This window comes from Bacillus rossius, chromosome 3 (assembly GCF_032445375.1).
Source record: "Bacillus rossius redtenbacheri isolate Brsri chromosome 3, Brsri_v3, whole genome shotgun sequence".
NCBI lineage: Eukaryota > Metazoa > Arthropoda > Insecta > Phasmatodea > Bacillidae > Bacillus > Bacillus rossius.
In genome coordinates, this window is record NC_086332.1 from 87143284 (window position 1) to 87166028 (window position 22745).

At 33.2% G+C, this 22745-nt stretch overlaps 1 protein-coding gene across 6 annotated transcripts in view; it reads left to right on the forward strand.

Annotated features, from left to right (window-relative positions):
- The window catches only part of LOC134531007 (sodium/potassium-transporting ATPase subunit alpha), a 349143-nt gene that overhangs the window by 315936 nt on the left and 10462 nt on the right, over positions 1 to 22745 (forward strand). For 3 of the 6 annotated variants that reach the window (XM_063366437.1, XM_063366438.1, XM_063366440.1), the window contains 4 exons: positions 1346 to 1440; positions 12851 to 13025; positions 17134 to 17264; positions 18055 to 18156. In XM_063366437.1, coding sequence (XP_063222507.1) covers positions 1346 to 1440; positions 12851 to 13025; positions 17134 to 17264; positions 18055 to 18156 — 503 coding nt within the window. Of the gene's footprint in view, positions 1 to 1345; positions 1441 to 1956; positions 2052 to 12850; positions 13026 to 17133; positions 17265 to 18054; positions 18157 to 22745 lie in introns of all 6 variants that reach the window. The other 3 variants (XM_063366436.1, XM_063366441.1, XM_063366439.1) reach the window with 1 other exon arrangement.

Sequence of the window (22745 nt, forward strand, 5' to 3'; positions counted from 1 at the left end):
TTGTGCATATTATTTAAACAAATATACTGATAAGATAATTTTATAAGAAAATGAGTTACTGATTTATAATGGAACTGTAATATTTTACCAGGTGGGATGTTCCATATAAACATTATACTAGAAGTGCTGGTTGAAACACCGGCTAAAAGTAATATTAAAAAAAACTAGCGGGGAAAAAAATGAGATTTGAATTTTCTTACACCTGATGAAACAGTGTTAATGAGAGAATATTTTGACCACTCAGCACATTATAAGCAGATAGCTTTGTAGAGCTGGCAGAAGTAAGCGGTAAATGGTGACTGCTCGGGTGCCAGATATTGCATTGGTACAGTTTTTTGTTAGTTGCATGTTTCGTAGGTCAGTGCCTATCTGTTTAAATAGAAATCCATTTAAGTTCTGGCATTCTTTTGACAAACAAGAGAAGGTGAAGAACAATGTCCGGCAGAGTCTAAATTATTTTAACATACCATGCGGCTGCAGATCTGTGATTCAGAGCGCTTTAACAAGCACCAACAACAGAGACATAAATGCTTGTGATATTTTCTTTCTACTCAACTTCAATTTATAATTAATATTTTTAAAAAAGTGTTCTAAGCAGGACTTTACTTGAATTAAAATAGTTTGGTTTGCATATTCCTACTTGCAGTTATTATGAATATGGGAGTAATGGCATATATTAAATAAAACATCTGTTTTAACTGGCTCGAAAACATTTTGTAATTGCCGTTATTGTGTGCACATGTGTTCAGTAAATTTAGTCTGGTTATTATTTATTTGTTTTTTGTATCTTCGTAATGCTGGTGTTAATCTCTCTCACATTTTATCTACAGCAAGTGATGCAAAACATATTTAATGTGTGTATTTACTGTCATTGTTTGATTTTCAAGGTGAATATTTACTAGATAATAGTTTAGAGGTATTGATTTTTGTATTTGGCTTCCCATCTTACATGTTCCTATTAAAACACTTTACATCTGTGTGGCCAATGCTGAAGTGATGCATGCTGCCTAGGTCTTGCCCTTAGATCACAGAGTTTAGTGTGAGTGAGCTCAAGTATAACTCAAGTGTTCACCTAAATGTTAGAGTTTAGATTTGGACTGCCAGATGTAAAGGTTCACTATCACAAAAATCCTTGGTCTCCCAAAGACATTACTAGTTGCCTGCACAACTGCCTTAAGTGTTTTTGGTTTAATTGGTAACGTACCCTGCAAGATGTGCTGGTAATGCCTTGCCTTATGTGTAGACATGCAACCCTTAGCTGTGTTTTACATGTTTTTTCATAATTTTTTGTTATGATTTTTAGTTTAATTACTTTGTTTTTCATCATATGCCACCATTTTGTTAGGTCCCCGCCATTTCCCTGGCCTATGAAGAAGCTGAGTCAGATATCATGAAGCGTCAGCCTCGTAATCCTTTCACAGATAAACTCGTAAACGAAAGGTAAATAATGATTTGAGGTCGATAAAATTTTTTTTTTTTTGTGGTATCCCCACATGACTTCTCATCTTCTCTATTAGTTCTAATGGAGAGGGTAGAAGCACTGTATGGCATTCATGTCATATTCTAAAACATGTTACTTATGGTTTTGGTTTATGTTTCATATTCTGTACTTGTCTGTGTGTGCTATTGGCATTTTGTTTTCAGGTAAGTACATATTTTTTATGTGTTTCATACTTTTTTAATTTCGGAATGTAAAATTTCTGGTTGTGTTGAATGGCTGCTGGAACGTGCCTCTGCTTTATACTGCGACTTGCTTAGGTTTTCACCCCTTTTTTTTTTCTTAATTTCAAGCATGCACTTTGGACATGACAGTTTCCTCCTCTCACTTTGTCACTTTTCTCCTTTCTCTCCCATTGCCTTTAAGTATCTCTCTCTCTCTTTTCTGTGTCTTGTTCTCTTTATCGACTTGGGAAGCGTGTGGTCGCGAGTACTAACCATCTCACTGCTACAATATAGGTGCCTGCTATTTCTTTGGCCTACGAGGCACCAGAGTCAGACATAATGAAACGACAGCCTCGAGATCCATACAGGGACAATCTGGTGAACCGCAGGTGGGTGTCAGCTCCTATGTAGTGGCCTGCCATCACGACCCTCACCTCCAGCAGTTGCCCTACACCTGCTTGCTGTGCATGTTTAAACATTGTCTTGCTCAGTTTACCTGCACTGCATTACAGCAAGACTGCCACCATACAGTGTTTGGTGAATGTTGCTTTCAGAACAGGATGTTCAAGCTATGTTTGGTGTCGATGAGTGTATTAATACGTAGTTTAAATCTTTTTCTAATGTTGTAATTCCATGTTCCATTGTTTCCTATATATTTTTATCCATTTTAATGTTTTTACGTGGTTTCATTCTACTATGTACTAGTACTTTCGACTTATTCATTTCCTTTTTTTTTTTTACCTCCATAAAATTTATATGCGGCTGCAATTGCTTCCATCAAACTACTTAAGGGCTTTGTTTCACATCTATGGATTTTTTTCCCTTTATGGTGGACTTTCTGAGCACCTACATTTTTTTTAAGTTTCTTCAGTCTTTAATCTGCATCCGCTCACTTACTTTTCCGAGCGTTCATAGACTTATTGTCCTAGCATTTGCAGTCATTCTTTCACCAGTATTTAGAGAATGTTACTGCTGCATAATTTTCTCACTAACATTCTCCAACATTTTTCAGCTTCATCCTTGTACTTTTCCCAGCATTATCCTGTGATTTTTTCCCCAGCATCATCTGACTTTACCCAGCAGCATCATTATCTGACTTTTCTCAGCATCATCTGATTTTCCCCAGCATCATCTGACTACTCAACATCATTGACTTTACCCAGCATCATCATCTGACTTTACCCAGCATCATCATCTGACTATTCCCAGCATCATCATTTGACTTTTCCCAGCATCATCATTTGAATTAACCCAGTATAATCTGCAGCCTTTTTTCAGGACCGACCAATTCTGCCGCATGTCGGCTTGGTTCTACCTTTACTCACTAAATTCTGCCCTGTGTTAACTCATATTTTCTTTTATTATTTTGCAGTACTTTTTTTACTGCATTCCCCATCTCCACTTTACAAATGCTAACCCATGTATGCTTTCATATAAATGCATTCTCATCTATTTTGACAAGTATCCTTTTACTAGGCCTAAGCAAATCGAAAAATTCTTTTCAATGTTTGTTTTGTCATTTTGACTTCACCAGGAATTTTGCTGTTCGTTTTATTTGAAGCCTTCGGTTGTGATGTAAAGCTTCACATCTGATGTTTGCATTTGTTGCAAAGTTTTAAAACTTCAGAAGCATAAGATTCGCTTATGAAAATAATTAATATTAATATTATGCATATTTATTATATAATTTTTATTGAATGATAGGACCCAATTAATTAATCATGTAATCAGTTAAAACATTGCTAATGTTAATTATTTTTTTACTTCAATCCTGTATTTTTTTACATAAGTGTAACACAGCTTTTTCGAGAACAATGTTCGTAATTCAATTGGACTTCACAAATATTTTAAAAATTTGATTTTATATTTGTTTTATTTCGAAAACAAGTAATCGCACAGGCCTACCTTTTACACTCTCATTCCCCACTTTATAGGCTTATTCTTCTCTTCCATACTACTCTTCTTACAAGTGCTTCTCTCCAGCAATGTCAATTTATAATCATCCATACACCTAAATAATCTTCTCTTGTTTTATGTAAAATTATATTTATTTTAACACCACCTTAAAATTTTATTCATGTGCCCAGATAATTTATTTTTAAATATTGTTTTCACACCCACCAGAGTTTACAATTTCCCTGTTCAGTATACTATTTTCTAGCTCAAATGTGGTGTAGACTTATGAAAGTCTTTGAATAAAAATACTATATGTTTTGAAAAACTTTACACACACACACACACACACAAACAACTGCAAACACTTGCGCACACATGCACACACACAATATGTGCTAAATTCTGATGGAATGAAATCATTTATCATAATGATTTTAGTTTTACACTATCCATATTTTGTGAGAGTTTCTAGCATTAAAAATAATTTCACCTTTCTGTTTCACATTATGATTAGTACTAAAAAAACGATTTTCATGTCATTCATTAGTACTATTGAGTTTTTTTGGCAGTATAATTTTTTTGGTAAATGTGTGACTTGTTGTAGGAATCGTCTACAATAAAAATAATATCTGAATCGCCAAGCTTTGCTCAGAAATATAATGTTGTTAGTGTGTGTATAAAAATATGTATAGCTTCATTTAAGATTATTTTTTTATTACAAGTATGTAATTGAAAATGAACACATTGAGAACACATTTAATATGGAACTATTTAAAACTTTTATGTACATGCCAAATATAAATAATGTCGGTAAAATTAAGAAGATTATTAATTCTTCCTTGAAGTTGAATCATCAGGATCTAAAAAATACAGTTGGCCGTACTGTGGCCATTTGAATTCTCATTCAAAATTCTGCATCGGATGAGCTACCATATCCATTTTTTGGTAAACTTGACGCCAGCAATAACATTATAAATGCCATGGTTATTTATTATTTTCTCATTGTCTACGTTGATGGATGCTAGAGCAACATATGCATTTAAGTTTCTTATTCTTTTGTAAAATTTTTGTGATAGAAGATGCTGGTTTAAAATGAGACTCGTTTATTACATTGAAAACTGTGGTGGTTCAAGTTAACAGAGTCACCAAAAGAATTGTTATGTATGCAGTTACAACCACGTTCCTCTGGAAAATTCAAAATGCTGCATTGTATTCACGAAACTTCAAATGGCCCTAGATTTTGCATTTACGTATTAGTTATGTTCTCGTAAAACATTCTAGCTGTAGGATATTTCTGAGCCTATAGTTTCAGGGTTTTTTTTAAATCGGACTTTGTGGCTTTTAAGAACGGAAAGGAAAAAAAACCAGAAAACATGGTTTTCACTCACTACACACATACCTAAATTTACCCTGAAGGGATTGTTTCTTTATTCCTACTAGTTTGTAAAAATTAATAGTTACTATACATTACTATACCAGCATTGGACGTTGCAGCTTCAGGGAACGAAAAGTAAATTAAAACATAAAATATGTTTTTCAAATACTAAAGGCGTCCCTAAATTTACGCTGAAAACATTGTTTCTGAATTCCTATTGGTTCTTTAGAAACAACACTTTAAAACTCACATTACAATATCCGTGTTTTCACACTGCCGCCGCCATTAATTGTTTAGCACAACTGTAGCCAACTATAGAAAATTAAAATATGCTAATTCTTCCGTTTCATATATTAAAGTTTATCCCTGGATCCTGAAGGCTTGATCCTGTTGGCTTAATCCTGTAGTACATGATGCTTGCTGTTTTAATTCAGTACAGAGAAAGATCCTGATCGCATGATTCTGTTGGCTTGATCCTGTACATAAAAAATATTGTCATATAATAATGAATTATAATCGTAAGTCGATTAAAAAGTTTTTTTTTTTTCAACCTACAATCATAATTCTTTCTTTTTTTGCCATTTCTTTCATGTACAGGATCTTTCAACGTACTGAAATAAACAGCAAGCATCATGTACCACAAGATAAAGCCAACAGGATCATGCTTTCAGGATCCAAGGATAAACTAGGATTCATGAAACACCAGTCACAACGAGCACAGAATATACAATGGCTGTAATCAAATAATTCCATGGAAAGACTGCAAAATTCAATGTGTCAGCTACTTCAGTGCACAGCACATATTCCTCAAAGAAAATGAACGATGTTAACAATTAAATTCAAATTATAGGCTCTCATTAGACTTGTTCATTACAATCTGACTCAAAATAGTACGTACTTTAAATGCAGTGTAACAAAACCAACATTTCATAATACAATTACTTATTCTAATGAGAAAGAAAAACGTGAAATACAAGAATTAAAAATTCCTTACAACTGCAATACCATCGTTATTCAAACAAATTTCGTCATTACACCACCACCTACATCGCCTAAAGTTCTCCAAAACAAATTATAAAAAAAAAACCATATGGGTTAACATATACTATGAATGTCTGCGATTGCGTGAATACATAGGTTTTGTAAAATAAGCTGTAATCTGTCATTTTTTCACAAACCAGTAGGAAATTAGAAACCTTCTTTGTAGGGGTAATTCAGGAATATCTCTTACTACATGAAAAACATATATTCCTATTTATGGCTGTTAAATAATGAATTGCGGTGGCAGCGTAAAAGCACAGATATTATAATGTAAGATATAAAATTTTAATTTTTTAACAAACTATTAGGAATTACTGAACCATCCTTGGGAGTAAATTTAGGGATGTATTTAGTGTGTGAAAACCATGTATTCCAATTTTTTTCTTTCCGTTCTAAAAAGCCACGACGTCCGATAACCCTTTTTTTTACGTCTTATTTTAGCAGCACAAGTAGGGTAAGTCAATAGCTGTATTTCTTCATTAGAGACAACTTTTTCTCTAAAGTTATTTGTAACATTTTCACTGTCAGAAGAAGTAACATGGAAATATTTACCTGAACACTCTGACACTTCTTGCTTGTGCTCAGTTTGAAAGTTAAAATTCTTTAGTCTTCGTGAACGTTCTCTAGGCATATTGATATGCACAATTTTTTTAAACATACATACATCAATAAATAAAAACTAATTTATAATAGTCATTATCTGCTTGTGTGAGTTCTAAAAAAAAACTTGGAAACAGTATACAAATATTGTGCAAAAGTTTAATGTACATATAGACACAACAGTGGCAGATGAAGGTATATTTAATTTGTATTGCTGTATTTGAATTGTTACTCTATGTTTAAAATGTCAAGAACTCTTTTTTATGTCTGAACTTCCTTATCGCTTGGGAGTAACATTTATTTTCCATGACTTTGTCTCTGAGATACTATAAAAATCTCGTCAGTTTTTTTTACTGGCATTATTACCGATTTTAAAATAAAATGTTTACCTGAAAATTATGTTTAATGCAGTTGGGACCTAGCTAGATTGATTTCTCGCCTACATACATTCTGTAAAAATAAATTAAATACAGCCATTTTTGAGAATGACAGTACATACAAGAATTTTTCATTTTAATAGGCAAAGATTTATGACTGCCTAAAAAGCTGAAAATATTAAATTATTGTATAGGTATAGGGACTTTAACAAGTGTATGAAAATTTCTGTATGATGTCGGTATTATGATTGATTTGTCATTATAAACTTTATTAAAGGTTAGGGTTTTCAAGCTGCCCCATTTAACTTAAGTGAATAATTTCTTGTGGAACTTTTTCAGTGGGTCAGATCTCTTGTAAACTGTAAACCTTCAACTTGAGAAGTTTCTGCAAATTAATAATTACTATGAATAACTTACCATAAAGGTGTTAAATTATTTTAATAGGTTTTAGCAATATAAAGTAAAAAAATGTTCTAACTTAAAGTATAATTATTGCTCGTATGGTAATTTAAAACAGTATTCTCGCTAATAACCCTTGCCCTGGAATAAGCCTCGCACCAAATGTAATGAATGTTTTTTTCTGGGCTTAATCAGAAAAAATTATTAATTGTTTTAAAGGTTTTCTGTAAAAATAATAGCATTCTCATTATCAGTGCTGACTTTTACAAGGTATTTTTAGCACTCATTGTTGCAACAAAAGTGCTGTTAAATGTCTCACAATTTCCAGTAACATACTGTAAAATGTACTGCAAAAATATTTTATTTATAGATAAACATGTGAACGATATCATTTTTACCATGATTGTAAGGAAGAGGGTTAGGAATGAAAAATGGCGACCGACCATGCATGTTATTTTTACTGCAGTTAAGCACCTTTAACAGTTGGTCCAATGGACCAAATTCAATTTATTCTTTATTCTTCTGCTTTGTTACAAAGATTATTGACTAATATTTTAAAATTGCTGAAGAAACATAGGCAGTAAATTCTCGCCTTTAAATTAATTAATTTAATGCAATACATCATTACTCAAAAACATTTTTTTTTTTCTCCAGTCACGTATGCAACTTTCTGCTGCACATTTTCCCATTTCCTCAGCGCCTTTAATCATTTAGGTTTTATAGCAACTGTTAATGATCGCAAACACAAACTTTTAGTAATCATTGCAAAGTCTTTGTCACAACATAAACTCACAAATGATGCACATCATGTCTGTTGTCTGATAAAAAAACTGGGAACTTGTAGTATGCAGTGTTGCCTTGTTTTTTTTTCCTTTTTCAGCGCACATTTCACGAGAAATTGTTTATAGTTTATTCGGGTGAATACGGTTATTTGTTACTTAATAAATGTTCCCATTTAATAAACTTATGTTCGTACAATTATTTTTTCCGATATAGCCTTTTTAATACAAGTAATAATAGTTGTTTGCCATAAGTACTACCTACTTATTTTACCTCTGCAACTTTTTTAATTCTTTCTTTTTTTTCTCTTTTTCCCTCCCTCCCTTCTACATGGCTAGTTTATTTAACCTTGGCAAATTGGCAAAACTACTTTATTTTTTTATTTTTACTTTTTGAATTTGTCAGTTATTGGACGAACTAACCTTTAGCGATTCAAAATCATGGTGTAAAAATTTCTGGGTAACTATTGAACTGTGATTTTTTCTTAATTTGACTGTTCTGAAAGCAACTGTCGGCCATATGCATCGTTTTAAGCGTTAAGGAATTTCAATAAATTAATATTTTTCTTGGCTGTGAAATTTAAACTATAATGAAATGTAACCAAAACTATCATGTAGTTAACAAATGCATAAAGTTTCAAGTGAAATATATGTATTGTAATGATTAAGTGCGTATATAATTTTACAATGTATAATGAACGCAAAACTTTAACTTTTCATCACCAGTCAGTTGTAGGGGCCTACATTGCACGTTTATTCAGGCATTCTTTTTTTAGAAATTTGCAAATGACATCTTGCTAACTAAGGGAACGTTCCATGAGGAGCAAGTTTTCCTCTGACCAAAATAGTGGTTTATGTTGCCTCGTGGCATGACATGTTTCTTCATACGGTGTGGTAAATGTTTCTATGGTACCCACATTTCTTCTCTTCCCTTTATTCTTCACCTTTGTTTTTCTTTTGGTGTTTGTCTTTTGTAAATGGAAAGAAAGCATTCATGGAGTCCATAAAATGTGAGTATTCAAACTTCACATTATCTTTTTTACCTGTGTATTTTGTATGGAAAAAGAAAAGCCATGCAACATTTCTAAGAAGTAAATTGGCCATATTAGCTGCCAGCACTTTCACATGATTGCATTACAACCTTCTACCAAATTTTGCCTGGTTTTAGAAAATAAACAATTAACACACACTTATGGTGTAAATCTATTTTTGTACAAATAATTAGTTTTTTTTATTATCAGTGTATCAGGAAAGTACAGAACCAACTGTTTACAATCCTGATGTTGCATATAAATGGTATTTTCATATTGTTGCTAGAGACAGCGTACTTTGTAAAGTGCAGCTTATATTTAAAATTGTGTGAAAGATACATCAGCAGCCTTAATGTTACATCAGGTTTACTATGTAAAAGTTCTGTGTTTACAAGCAATAATATTTTGCAAGAAAAAGTTTTATCATTTGATTGAGTTAATGGTTTTACCTTTATTTTCTGTTTTCACTACATTTATTGTACTGGTTTGTGTTTACTGTGGAACATGTGTGTGCCTTTTCTTTTACCAGTGGCGAGCTATCAAATGTTTGTGTGCTCATTCTTGTCCCCCACAAAATAGCATGAAATGTATGTGTGCATACACAAGTTGTTATGAATTTTTTTTTTTACTAAATGTTTAAAAATTAATATAATAGGTTTTGCAATTTCACACAGTTATCTTTATTGTTTCATGTACATGATGAACAGATTCAATTCATGATTTAATTATAATAATAGATTAATATACCAAAAATAATAGTGTATGTATAACATTTTACTTAATACCATTCATCACAATAATTTGTTATAAGTTTCACGAGCTCAAGACAGTTAATTATTTCTTATGTACATTTCAATTTCACGTATGTGTACATAGTTAAATTGAGTTCACGACTTAATAATAATTAATATGTTGAAAATAAATGTGCATGAAATGTGTATAATATAATAACTAAATACTCAATAACAATAATTTTAATTTAGGTTAATGAATGACTACTTAAGTTAACAGATCTCTGTTAATAGCAAGCTGCCCAGAGTCTTGTGTAGTAGAGCAGAAAAAAATCATTGTGATGTTATTACTTTTTTTGTATAATGTATATATATGTCTACTAGGGCACAAACTAGTTAAACATTATATGAGCATCTCATTTTTATAATTGTAGTTATAACAGCCATACAAAACAGCAACAGCCATTTTTAGATTTAAATAAATAAAATGACTTTACATAATAGTCTGTTTTAAAATTGATATTAAATAAGCTTGAAAATTGTACAATTTTATGATTGGGTGGGGGGGGGGGGAGGAACTGGTAAAGGAAGGGGGTGGCTAAAGATTATCCGCCCAAAGTGCTAGCTACCTGGAATCAGGGCCTGGTTCAGACGTGTCACGTTGTACATAAAGCTGGTTTTACACCAAATGAAAAAGCACTTGCTCAGTTATTTACTTACATGTAAATAAAACATTTAAAAATTAGTGTGTGCCTATTGTATAAGTAGGTGCATATTTAAAAAAAATTTAAAAGGGATGTTTCCATTCCTTTAGTGAGAGAAAAAAATTAATTTTGAAATGGTGAAGGTGTATATATGTCTTGGGGGAGGGTTGGTTAATGTACATATAGGTACATGCACATACATACATGTTTATTATATTATATGATTTCAAAATTATCCAGAATGTAATGGCTGATCTTGAACTACATTGGATTCTCATTTCAATATACCTACCTGGAAAAAAAACTGTAGGTTGGTACTTAATAATGAAAGTGCTTTATACTGAACTGTTGCTAAATGTGTAACATATAGCTCCATATTACTATCTCATTTTTAGCACTTAATTTTGGCGGGGTTAATACAGTACATGTTAAAAGATTGTTACTTATGAAAAGTTATGACTATATTGAAACCTCATACAGTAAGTAGACTCCCGATTATCTGAGTGCGGGTTATCCGGTTTGCGAGTTAACCATGCCATATTTCTGTAAACTGTGAACACAAAAATAATTTATTTTATTTAAGTGTGCGCACAATGGCAACGGCACTTTTGTAGAATTAAATACAATGCAATGAATTAGTAATGCAACAAATTAATAATGTGACAAAACATCAAACAATACTTTGCTTTTTCCTCAAAAGCTATTTGCTTCTTCCTCAAAAGCTATTTGCTTCCTTCATTGTATATTTATTTCTGATGACGCCCAAGTTTCAGCCAACGTTTATATTCTGCCATCCTGCATGTCAGGCGTGTCAGCAGCAGCTCTGGAGAGAAAAAGCCAGAAACTTTTACTGCTAGTTTACCTCGCACCCACTAGATGCTCTAGTTGCAAATCATGGCAGAAATGCATCTAGTAAATAACATGTCAGGAATTACGTTGACAGGTTAAATAATCTTCCTAATAATAGAAAACATTAAGTTTATGCTTTTTTAAAAACTTATTACAACTGAAATATATATCCTATACCAAAAATATTTTGTAACTCAGAAATGTTGGTAGTGCCTACATAGGAATGTTATGCCCAAGCCTTAATAATGTAAACAATGCAGTATGTAAATTATTAAATTTAATTTTAAGTTGTTTAATCTCAAAATGTTATTTAATATTTAAGTGTACTTCTAATGTATTTAGGCATACACATATTAGTACTGTATAATAATTTTAACAGAATTAGTGTCTTGATTAAAATGGTAGTTAGCAAGCACACTTATCTGATTGTAAAATAATTATTTTGATTAAAATATTTTCTTATTGAAAAAACACATTTTACTAGCAGTGTTTTGATTAGCGCTCTGTTTTACTGGAACAATTTAGTGTTACAGTGTATGTCTGTTCCAGTGTTTGTCTAGATAGTCGGATGAAAAAAATTAATATTATTATTTTTATCTTGCTTTAACTGTGTTTTTTGGTTATCCATGGACCCCTTGCCTGTCAGTACCCGGGATAATCGGGAGTCTACTGTAGTTATTATTCTGGTCACTGTAAACTTGCATCACCAAATTAAAAATGGAAAAATTTGTGCTGGCATGTTGGACTTAAATTGCCAGTCTTGGATCCTTTTTTCATCACACTTGAATTCTGTTTGACAATGGTGTAGTTGCTAGCTGGAAGTTTTATTAGCAGTAACAAATTTAGTGGATATTTTCAAATAGGAATTGCACTCAAGTGCTTGGTATGCTGGTAAATGTCATTTAAAACCACTGTATGAAATTTAGTAATATTTTAATTGAATAACTGGGACCAATTATATTTAGATTTCTTTGGATGTTTTGCTTCTTAAGTATCGTGCTATTGCTATTTTTAATATAACTTTCATGCTGTTATTTGTAGTAAAAGTCTGATATATTTGTATAAAGTGTTTTATAAATATATTTTAATTTATTAACTATATTTAGTTAGTTGCAAGTTGCAAGTTTTACTGGATTAAAAAAATTATAATATTCTAGGATCTTTTTTTGACAAATATATGTTCTATAAAATTTATAACACCATACATATAGGCTAAAATGTATTTTTAAGTTTTTTTTCTTTTATGCCATCATTAAATGGCTTAGAGATATTAAGCTTTAAAAACCAGAAATTTTACACTTAACACCATGGTGTCTCATCATTTCATAAAATTGATAACTTAGTTTTATTTGATTGTTTTGACATTGACCACAGCAGTTTGAGCAAGTGTTGCACATTTTCCACAGACTCATCTCAATGGCATACGGTCAGATTGGCATGGTCCAAGCTGCAGCGGGGTTCTTCGTGTACTTTGTCATAATGGCAGAGAATGGCTTCTTGCCGACTCACCTCTTGGGCATTCGCAAGCAGTGGGATTCCAAGGCAGTCAATGATGTGACAGACTCATATGGCCAGGAATGGGTAAGTCAGTCTTCGTCAAGTCTTGTACAAGTTAATTTGTTCCATAAATTATTCTCAATCGCATCCCTTGGTTTTGGTTATGGTAAGGAATGATGGTATACAGTCAATAGCTGTTGACTTTGCAATTATTGTAATTATTACTAACAAGAAATTCCATATTTAAATTACAGTAGTTTGATCATTGTAAAACTGTGTCCAGATCAGATCCAACAGTAAGGGTAGATACCACTATTTATACTGTAATTAAAAATAAATGTAAGAATAGGAACAAGGTGCGAACAACCATTAATAATGAAATTAATAATACTATTAGGACCAGTCGATAGATTGGATTTTAAAGATTTGATACTCCCAAGTACTGACTCTCTGTAACATTAGTTAGAGATAAGAAGTAATTAGTAGAGACCTGCAAAATTCACAGTTTCTATGGCCTTCAGAATAGACTGCACATACCCCTGTACACTCGGGCAAATAACGCAAGTTCATTGGCTGCCGACTTGTAAGTCATCTCAGCTGGTTTGTCTGTGATTCGATCCTTCTTTGGTTGAGGGTTTATAACTGGTTGAGATTCGTTCAGATGAACAGTAAGCCAATAGCAAAATTATCTAAGAGGTATATGTGTTTGAATTCTAGCCTATCACCGAATGAATCCGCAAATTTTCCGGGTCTCTACTAATGGATTTATTAATATGTTTGTCCATCAACCTCAGTTTTTTTTTTTTCACCCTTTGCTGTAATGTTGGTCGTATGAAAAATATTTTGGACCAAAGTTGTATATAGTATTTTAAGTTAGAATACAATATTGTTAATTCTGTTGAAATCCTCTTGAACAGAAATATGAAAGGAAGAGTAGGGATCAAATTTTTTTCGCATTTTGACAACTTTTACGTGGAAAGATTAAGCTCTGTGTTTATATAATCATAAATCTCTTGTTCCTGGACTGACGAGTTGAAGCATGTCACAAACATTGTTTTTGTTTTCTTGGGAGTAGGTTTGTTGACTGTTTTGAGTGAAGCTATGTATGTTCCTTATACCTACTTGCATGGGAGTTCTTTATGGTCTTGTTCCTCTTTCATTTCAGAACTCACATTATTCTTATGTTTACGTGAACGATGCACGGTGAAACCATCTTCGTCAGCAGGTTGGCTTGAATTATGGCCACCCTTGACGTCACCACTCATGACTGTGCTTTTCCCACTGTGTCTTAGTATGTCACGGGATGGACTGCCGTTACTCAAGACAACCAAAGTTGCAACACCTTCTGTCTTCTTGCCACTCAATGCAGAGCGGAGAGCTTGACTATAATATTGAACAATTAACATTTTACTTAACAGGCTTTGCTTGGATTGAATAAGTTCCTGTTTAATTTCAGCAGTTCAGATTGTGAATCTAAGAGCAGCATCTTCAAAACCTCATTCTCATTTTTTAATTCATCGACTTTTGTCACACAGACACTTAAAAATGTTGATTAATTCATTCATGTTGATTGGTTTAAATATTAACAGATTACTTTTAGGAAGATCCTGATTTCCAGGAGATTTTGAATCCAGTTTTTTTGGTTGGAACTCTAAACATGTTTCTATGTGTGTCTTGTTCAGAAATCTAAGTGGATCCATCGATAAGGGTTGAAAAACCCAGGAAATCAAGTTGTTCATTCACTGATGAATTAATAATGATTAATCACAAATCATAAGATGTAACACACTAGTGATAGATTAACGCACGCACCCATAAAAACACGAGGAGCGCCCAAGCAAACACGTCCATCTGATTCGAGTGCACAGCCGCTACTATAATAACGTTTAATATATGTTACTAGTAATGTTACCACTTGAAATAAAATTTAAATTGTGGCTAGAAAAATCATTATTTTGATAAAAGTTAATGATATAAGAATTCAAAAATATTTTGTCCTTTTTCTTCTTTTTGACAACAGTTAAAAATAACTAAATAATGCCAAAGAATTGCTCCAGAAAAGATTATTACAATTGTAACTTACAAATAAAAACCTTTCTAAATAGAGATTAAAAGTTTGTATTTTTTTCGGTGGGAAAAGGAGTTGTGCTTTCATCAGCTAGTGAAGAACTATTGGAGTTTAGTTCTTCTATTCAGCACTTCGATGTATTCACGAAGTAAAAAAAATATCTCAGTCTGTTAAAGAAGTTGTGCAGCTGGTGTACAGGTGGTTGTTTGGAAACAATCGCAATTTCATTGGAACCGAAGCTGCGTTGCTGTTGGTGGTTTTGGTTTGGAAGTATTCACAGTTTAATGAAAGTGGCCTTGTCATTGGTGCTAAATAAACAATCACAGTTTCCATATCTACTGGAGTGCTAGTCATGCAATTGCTCGATATCACAGGCTCTGATTTTACGAGACATCCCTGTGCATTGCAATTGATTGTTTTGAAAACAATCACAGTTTCAAGGGATCTAAAGCTGCCTGCATTGCTGTTGGTGGTTTAAGAGCAATCACAGTTTACTGAAAGCTGCTCTGCCATTTCCAAACTCCTGTACATATTTGCCTCTTCGGCTAGAGCGTTAGTTACATCGCATGCAAGACTGCAACCGAAGATATTACTACTCTGATACAGTTGCTTTGTGTGATGAATCACCAACTGTGACTTGCGATTTTTTGTTACCTGCAAATAAATCACAGGTTGTTATTTTACAACCCATCTCTAGTTTATTTAATTTTCCATACTACTTGTACACACGTTGAAACAAATACATATATCTATCTAAAAAATTTTTTTTTTCATTTTCAATCATCAAAAACTGTCTTTTTTTTCTTCAATCATCGACACTATTTTCACAACCTTTTTGGGAGTCAGTAGTGAAATAATTTTGATCACTTATATGTTTAAAATCTGAGTTTAAATGTTTGTTAACAGTGAGTATGAATATTTTCACGCTATTGTTATTGGGTTAGAGTTTCATGTGGTGTAAATGTCACGTTTTTGATTGCATGCCTGAGAATGTACGTACTTTGGTTAAAGTACGGTGCTTGCATAGCATATGGTCCAACAAATAAGAATTGAGATATTCCCATACATCAAGAAAAAATATTTATAATTATATATCATTAACGTAAAAGGTTTGACAAATGTCACAAAATATTTGTGAAAAGTTTTTGTGGAAAAAAATTGAATTTCCATTAAGCAATGCAATAAATGAAGCAGTTTTTTTTTCTGTGTCCAGCAATTAATTTAGCGATTCATACATAAGCCTTAATGAATTTAATTTTAAAAAATTATTTATAAATTTACCTAATTCATAATTCATATTATCAAATTATAAATTGCTAATTATGATTGTATTTAAATTCTAGTTCATTTTAGCCTAGATTCTTTTACATATTCCTTAAAAACACAGTTTATCATAAATGTTTAGGTATTTTAGTAAAATGAGAATTTTTTACAACAAAATTAATACATTTTGATGACCAAACCAACTAGTTTGGTTAACCTTAAAGTGGGCCATTACCCATGGCCGATTCCTTCTCTAATGTATTTAAAAAAGCTATGCCAAAAAGCACTAGAATGTATCAATGTATTTCCAAAAGGACCACTATCTGAACTATGCTACTGTAATTTGGCCAGAACCATGGATACAGAGAGCTGAGCATAGCATCCTGTAGGTTCAGCTTCTGATTGAATTCAGGCTGCCTTTAGGGATAAGGGTGGTTTGAGTGCTGGTTGACAGGAGTCACTTGTGCGAAGCAATTCACCAGCAGAGGCGGATGGCAAATGTGCTTTCCTGTACACGATTTTTTTTTATTTTTTGGGAGAGCTCAAGGGTTCTGTTAGGCTTTTACTTACGAAGGTTCCTGTGTCTTCTTTAACTAAAGTTCCTGCGCTCCACGTCTTGGGGCTTGGGGTACGGAGATTGCATGTACTAGGAATGCACCTGCATCCTTCATCATAGCCGGTGAGGCTAAGCTTCTAGCTAAGATGTTAGGGTGTTTCTTGGGCCATTCAAGAGATCCCATGTCTCGCTGGGCTTTGGGCCCGTAGCAGGCATCAATTGGGACATAGTACAGTGGGATTATAGAACCACCAGCCAGATTCTAACATTTTTAACTCTCTCTTGATCGCTTGTGATTGTTACAGACATACCGTGACCGAAAGAAGCTGGAGTACACTTGCCACACTGCATTCTTCGTCACCATCGTCGTGGTCCAGTGGGCTGACTTGATCATTTGCAAGACCCGTCGCAACTCTATCATTCATCAGGGTATGAGGTAAGACAGACTCCGTTTGTGAGACTTAAATTTTGTTAGTTTTGCTCACACTTACTTTAATGGTGTTTGAGTGCTGTTAATTCCTGCACTGGCAGAAGGGTTGGGGGATACCAGCTGCTCAGCTGGAGATTACGAAGCCACCTTGTCGTAGCCACCAGTGTGGTTGACAGGAGTTACTTGTGCAGAGGCGGAAGGCAGATGTGATTTCCTGACTACAGTCTTTTTCGGGGAAGACTCAAGGCTATCAATGAAAATAATTTTTTCTCTCTTTAACTTACATTGTTTGTTACTTGAAAATACTAAAAGTATCAGATTGAAAATGTTTTAAATAACAATTTAGTAGATATAGCCTGTGGCAAATTTTTGGTGTGTTTCCAGGCCTTCGCAGTTAGAAACACTTGGTGGCTGTAAGTGCTGCACTGGCAGTATTAATAGTTAAGCCGAGAAAACAACCTTCGTACTGTGCCTGTCTCACTTCCATCTCATTTCGATGATTTCATGCAATATTCTCCACTGAATGCTCTGTATTTACTATTTAATATTTATATTGTTCATATGTAAATTTGTAAGATATATTTACATCCATACAACTGTGGATGTTATTATATATGTATATATATAATATTTATAAAGAAAATTTTAAATATAAGCTATTTATAATTACATTGTGAGAGTTTAATTAGTTTTATTCTGTAGGAGATGTATAGTAAAAGTAAAAATTCTTAATTTTTGGAATGATGTGTTATTGTTTGTGTAAAGTACTCGGTAATGATATGTCACTGGTTTCCAGGAACTGGGCGCTGAACTTTGGCTTGTTGTTCGAGACTTGCCTTGCTGCTTTCCTCTCGTATTGTCCGGGAATGGACAAGGGTCTCAGAATGTATCCCCTGAAGTAAGTGTTGTTAGTTTGAGTGTTACTGCTAACTTTAGGATTACTTATTTTAATTGTATACAATATGTTCTAGGGAAGGTACTAATGTTCCCCTTGAACAAACTAAGAGATAAGATTTTATGGTTTTATTTTTAAGTTAATTTTGTTCTTAAAACAGGAGATTTGATGTTATTGTTTTTATTTTAAATGTTGTGTTCATTCATAAAAATACTGTATTATGCAACAAATAGGAAACTGAAATATTTCTGAGTACAGTAAGTCCTCTATTAACGTCGTACCGATTTACGTCGTTTCGGATTAACGTCGCTAATGTTTGAGTACTCATGTTTCAATTTAAGTTGTCGCCGATTCACAATAACGTCGTTTACAATGACCGTAAATCTTTATTTTAACCAAAACACCGTATATAATTTGTTTATAATTCTTTGTTTCCTTCGGTAATTAATTTATGCTATGTAGCGTAAGCTACACGTTCACCGCCTTATCTTATCATACATCATGAGGGACGCTTCCTGCTCTCCGCTGCTCTCCGCGCGGTGATGCAATACTACCAGCCCGCCCGCTCGGCCACCCACGTATCTCGCACGTAGAAGTGTTATCTACTTCCCGCAACGACACAGCATTTTCTCCTACCCCTTTTCGTCCAACTCCTTGGCACTTCAGTAGAGGTGTAAAAGTAACTAAAAAAAGTGTACCTGTATGTATTCGTTACTATAACAATTAGTACTCGTTACTTTCGTATCGTTACTCGTTACTTCTGATACCGCATAACATGCTATGTTATGTAACAGCAACGAATCGAGTCGTATTTCGTACGCTTACAGTATGACGTCGCGTAAATAATAATAAATCGAATATAAACAATTAAAAGTATTTCATAATTAACAGCTTTTGTTAACCAAGAAACAATAAAATCTCATTAGAGCAGCTTTATTACAATATCTCTTTTAAGATAAGAACAAAAAACGTGAAAATACGCTATAATAAAAAACAAAAACATACATATTTCTAATTTGTAAAAAATACTTTCTTACGTTGTTTCTGTTCCAATCTCAAACTTTGTCTACACACACAATACCTTTAATAAACAGTAAAAAACTTGGATGACGAATTTCCAAATTATACTTTTCTTAATAAACAAACATCGTTCTTTGTAACGAATAAGCGCGCGCATGCGTAAAACATACGAAAAATGCGAGTAACGAAATGCATTCGTGTGTAACGTTTCGTTACTCGTTACTAGATACCGCACCCGTTAACTCAGTAACGAATATATACGGTTTGCTACAGCTCTACACTTCAGTCGCTATGATATCATTGAGTTGGCCGGAGTTTTAAACGTGCCGTTGTTAACTTTATCGTGATTAAATGCGTTTGTAGTAGGCCTACAGTATCAGCTCACTGCAATTTATTATTTTGTTCTTCACAAGATGTCTTCCAAACGACTATATATCTGTTTTTATATTTCAATCAATAAAGGTAATAAAGCAGCTGGTTAAATAACCATTCTATAAAGCTGAGAAGTACTAGTTGGACTTGTTTCCCACACTGTCGGTTGTAATTTGCTGATAAAATTGCCCGTTGTCACGTCTGTATGCCAGCGCTTCCGGCCGACCTTGGGCCGTGGCATGAAACATGGCTCATTTTGCGTCGTTTCTATTTACGTCGCGGTTTTCAGGAACGTAACCCCGACGTAAACCGAGGACTTACTGTACTTATTTCACCATAATTGTCTCATTTTGACTGACACAGTCAAGATACACTTATACAACAAAATCATTAGTAGTAACAATAAGCATGTCTAGAACAGAACTACTCAGAAAAATATACTGGCAAATTTACCATCATTAATGTAAAAACATGTTAATAGTAAAAGAGATGCAAAATCAAACAACGTAATATTAATTTTAGCCCATCTGTTTACTTCATATATTTTGGTACAAAATTCATGATAAATAAGTTACGTCCATGAACCTTTGTAATGTGATTTAAGTTTTGTCAAATTGCTGATATTTTAATATTTTTTGTAACATTTTGGTGCTAAAAGGTGTACTAACTTGAATTTCGGTGTTATTTTGGTTTTATCACAATTCACTATATAATCTTGTCCCTAATTATGACATTTACTTTTGTTGGTGCTTGTGCATACTTAGGTATCGTGCCCATATGACAAGGTAACCAGACCCTTAAGGTTGATGCTCTGTCCCTACTGTTCTTACATGATTAAATAATTCATCATTAGATAAATTGTACACTTCTAAAACACGATGATGCCTTACTTTCGTAGGCAAATTGATCAAATTCTGAGGAAAATGCCAATAGAGCAGGTTAGGTTACTTAATTCAGCATTTTGCTCAAGAAACAGTGGTGTCTAGTTAACTATCACATAAAGATGAACTTTTGAAGTGTTGGCAAAGCTCCGTTTATTTCAGAAAGACAGCAAGCACTTGATGCCATTTTGGTTTCAATAGTTTTTAGGTCATTACCATTTTCTATTGTATAGTTTTCAAAATTGGGTTGTATAATTTAATGCACTTGCTGAAGTTAAAAGGTGACCGGCTGCTACTAATAGTTTTTCCTGTAAATTTATTGGTGTTTGGTATTGAATTAATTTTAAGGAAGGACTTCAACAGAAACATGGAGTCCACACGCAACAGAAGTGAAACTTCTTGACTATTATAGTATTAGGTGTAGAAAATATAATTCTCTTTGGCTGAGGTCACAGTTAAAAAAATATATATGCTAGTATCTGATTGCTAAATTATGCTATTGTGTAAGTATGCAAGTTTGTACATATGCGAGTATGCTGCATCATTTATATCTCTCTCCTGCTCTCCCCCTCTCTACAGTTCCCCCCCCCCCATGTACCTAACTATTACCCTTCTCTCCGGTTTCCCCCACCACATACCCAACTATTCCCCTCATGCGATTAGAATTTTTGTAATGCTCAAAAATTGTAGTTCCCTCAGCAAAGAAGTTTCACTTCAAAAATACTGTTAATAGTTACTATGTCAGGGCCTTTGATTATATTTTTGTGTGTGATCTATGCCTTAATGGAGGCAGATTTTAAATATTTAACGATTCAAAATTTTTAAGGCTTACATTATGTTAAACCAATATGGTGTATTTCAGTTCCTATCCCTTCCCCCTTTACAACAGCATATCCTCAAAGTCTCAAAGCCGCCAAATAAATGGCAGGTTGACTAATGTAATCATTGCCCAGTGCACTAATATGTACCGTATTGGTCCGAAAATAGGCCTACCTTTTTTGCCAGTTTTGTCAACCTTGAAATCTATAGTCAGCCTATAATGGGACACTAGCCAAAATAGTATAATTAAACACATACATTTCAAGGAGAATCACTTATGGCATAAAAATGTTATCAGATATACAATTCAGTGACCTAAAATTACGCCGTACTTACATGGAATTAGTAATTTTTCCAACTTAAAAATTTAGTAAACACTTTTAACCCCAATAACGTATCATATTTTAAGTTAAGTACACAGATGTGGTCACTTGTAGCACATAGCTTTTAAAAGCTCAGTCTGGTTATTTTTGAACTGTATTTAACAGGCTGCGGTAATTTTATTTGCTTGTAATATGTGGTATTTACAGTAAACAATTAGTAAAAACAGCAATTTTGCCATAAGGTTATTTACCTTAGTATGCTTTATTTACTCTTCTACCACAGGAAAATCAAAATGGCACCAGTGTTGGCAACTTGTAGTTGCGACACGAATAAACAAGTACCGTTACATACCAACATTAACAAGAACAATAAAACCTATTTGCAATATTGGCTGTTTTATGGTTGATTCATATACGTTTTACATGAAACCATTTTGGGTTTTTTACGTCAAAATTAAACGTACCGGTAAATGTTTTTACATCACAAATTGTATGAACTTAGAAAATGTAGCCATTGCCATATAAAATGTTGGCACCACGACAAAAGAATGTGAAGATAAACGGAAACACAGCTTATATATATTTATATATTTTCGTAAGTAAGAATAACACATTTTGTCAGTTCATTAAATACTAACTTAGTTGAAGTGTTACTGTGGTAATATGCTTCTGATAATCTTTTTAGTTAAAATTTATTTTTCCCTGTTTTTGAGTGTACTGCAGAAGAGGTTGGCTTATTTTCAAGGTCAGCCTATTTTCGGACCAATACTGTATTTTTACACATTAATTGGAAGGACATGTTGACTCACATGTAAATTTTTTTTATAGACACTTATGTACAAACAAAAGAAGAATAGATGATGTCATACTTTCTAGTGAAGATAGTAAATCTTTTCCTAAGCATAATAATACAACAAAAATTATAGTTTCCAACTTTTATGTACATGCAGGAAACAGTTTGCAAGGCTGCAAATACAGAATGAAATCAAGTATATGATTTAGAAATCCGAGGACATTTCAAGGATTTCAAGGACCAAAATTGTGTTTTTGAGGTTCAGTAAATGAGCGAAAAGTGATGCCAATAATTCACAGTATAAAAATTATGTATTAGTAGTGTATTCTATGTATGATGATATCAAAATTGCTGATGTACAGTTCTTCACATCACCCTCTACAC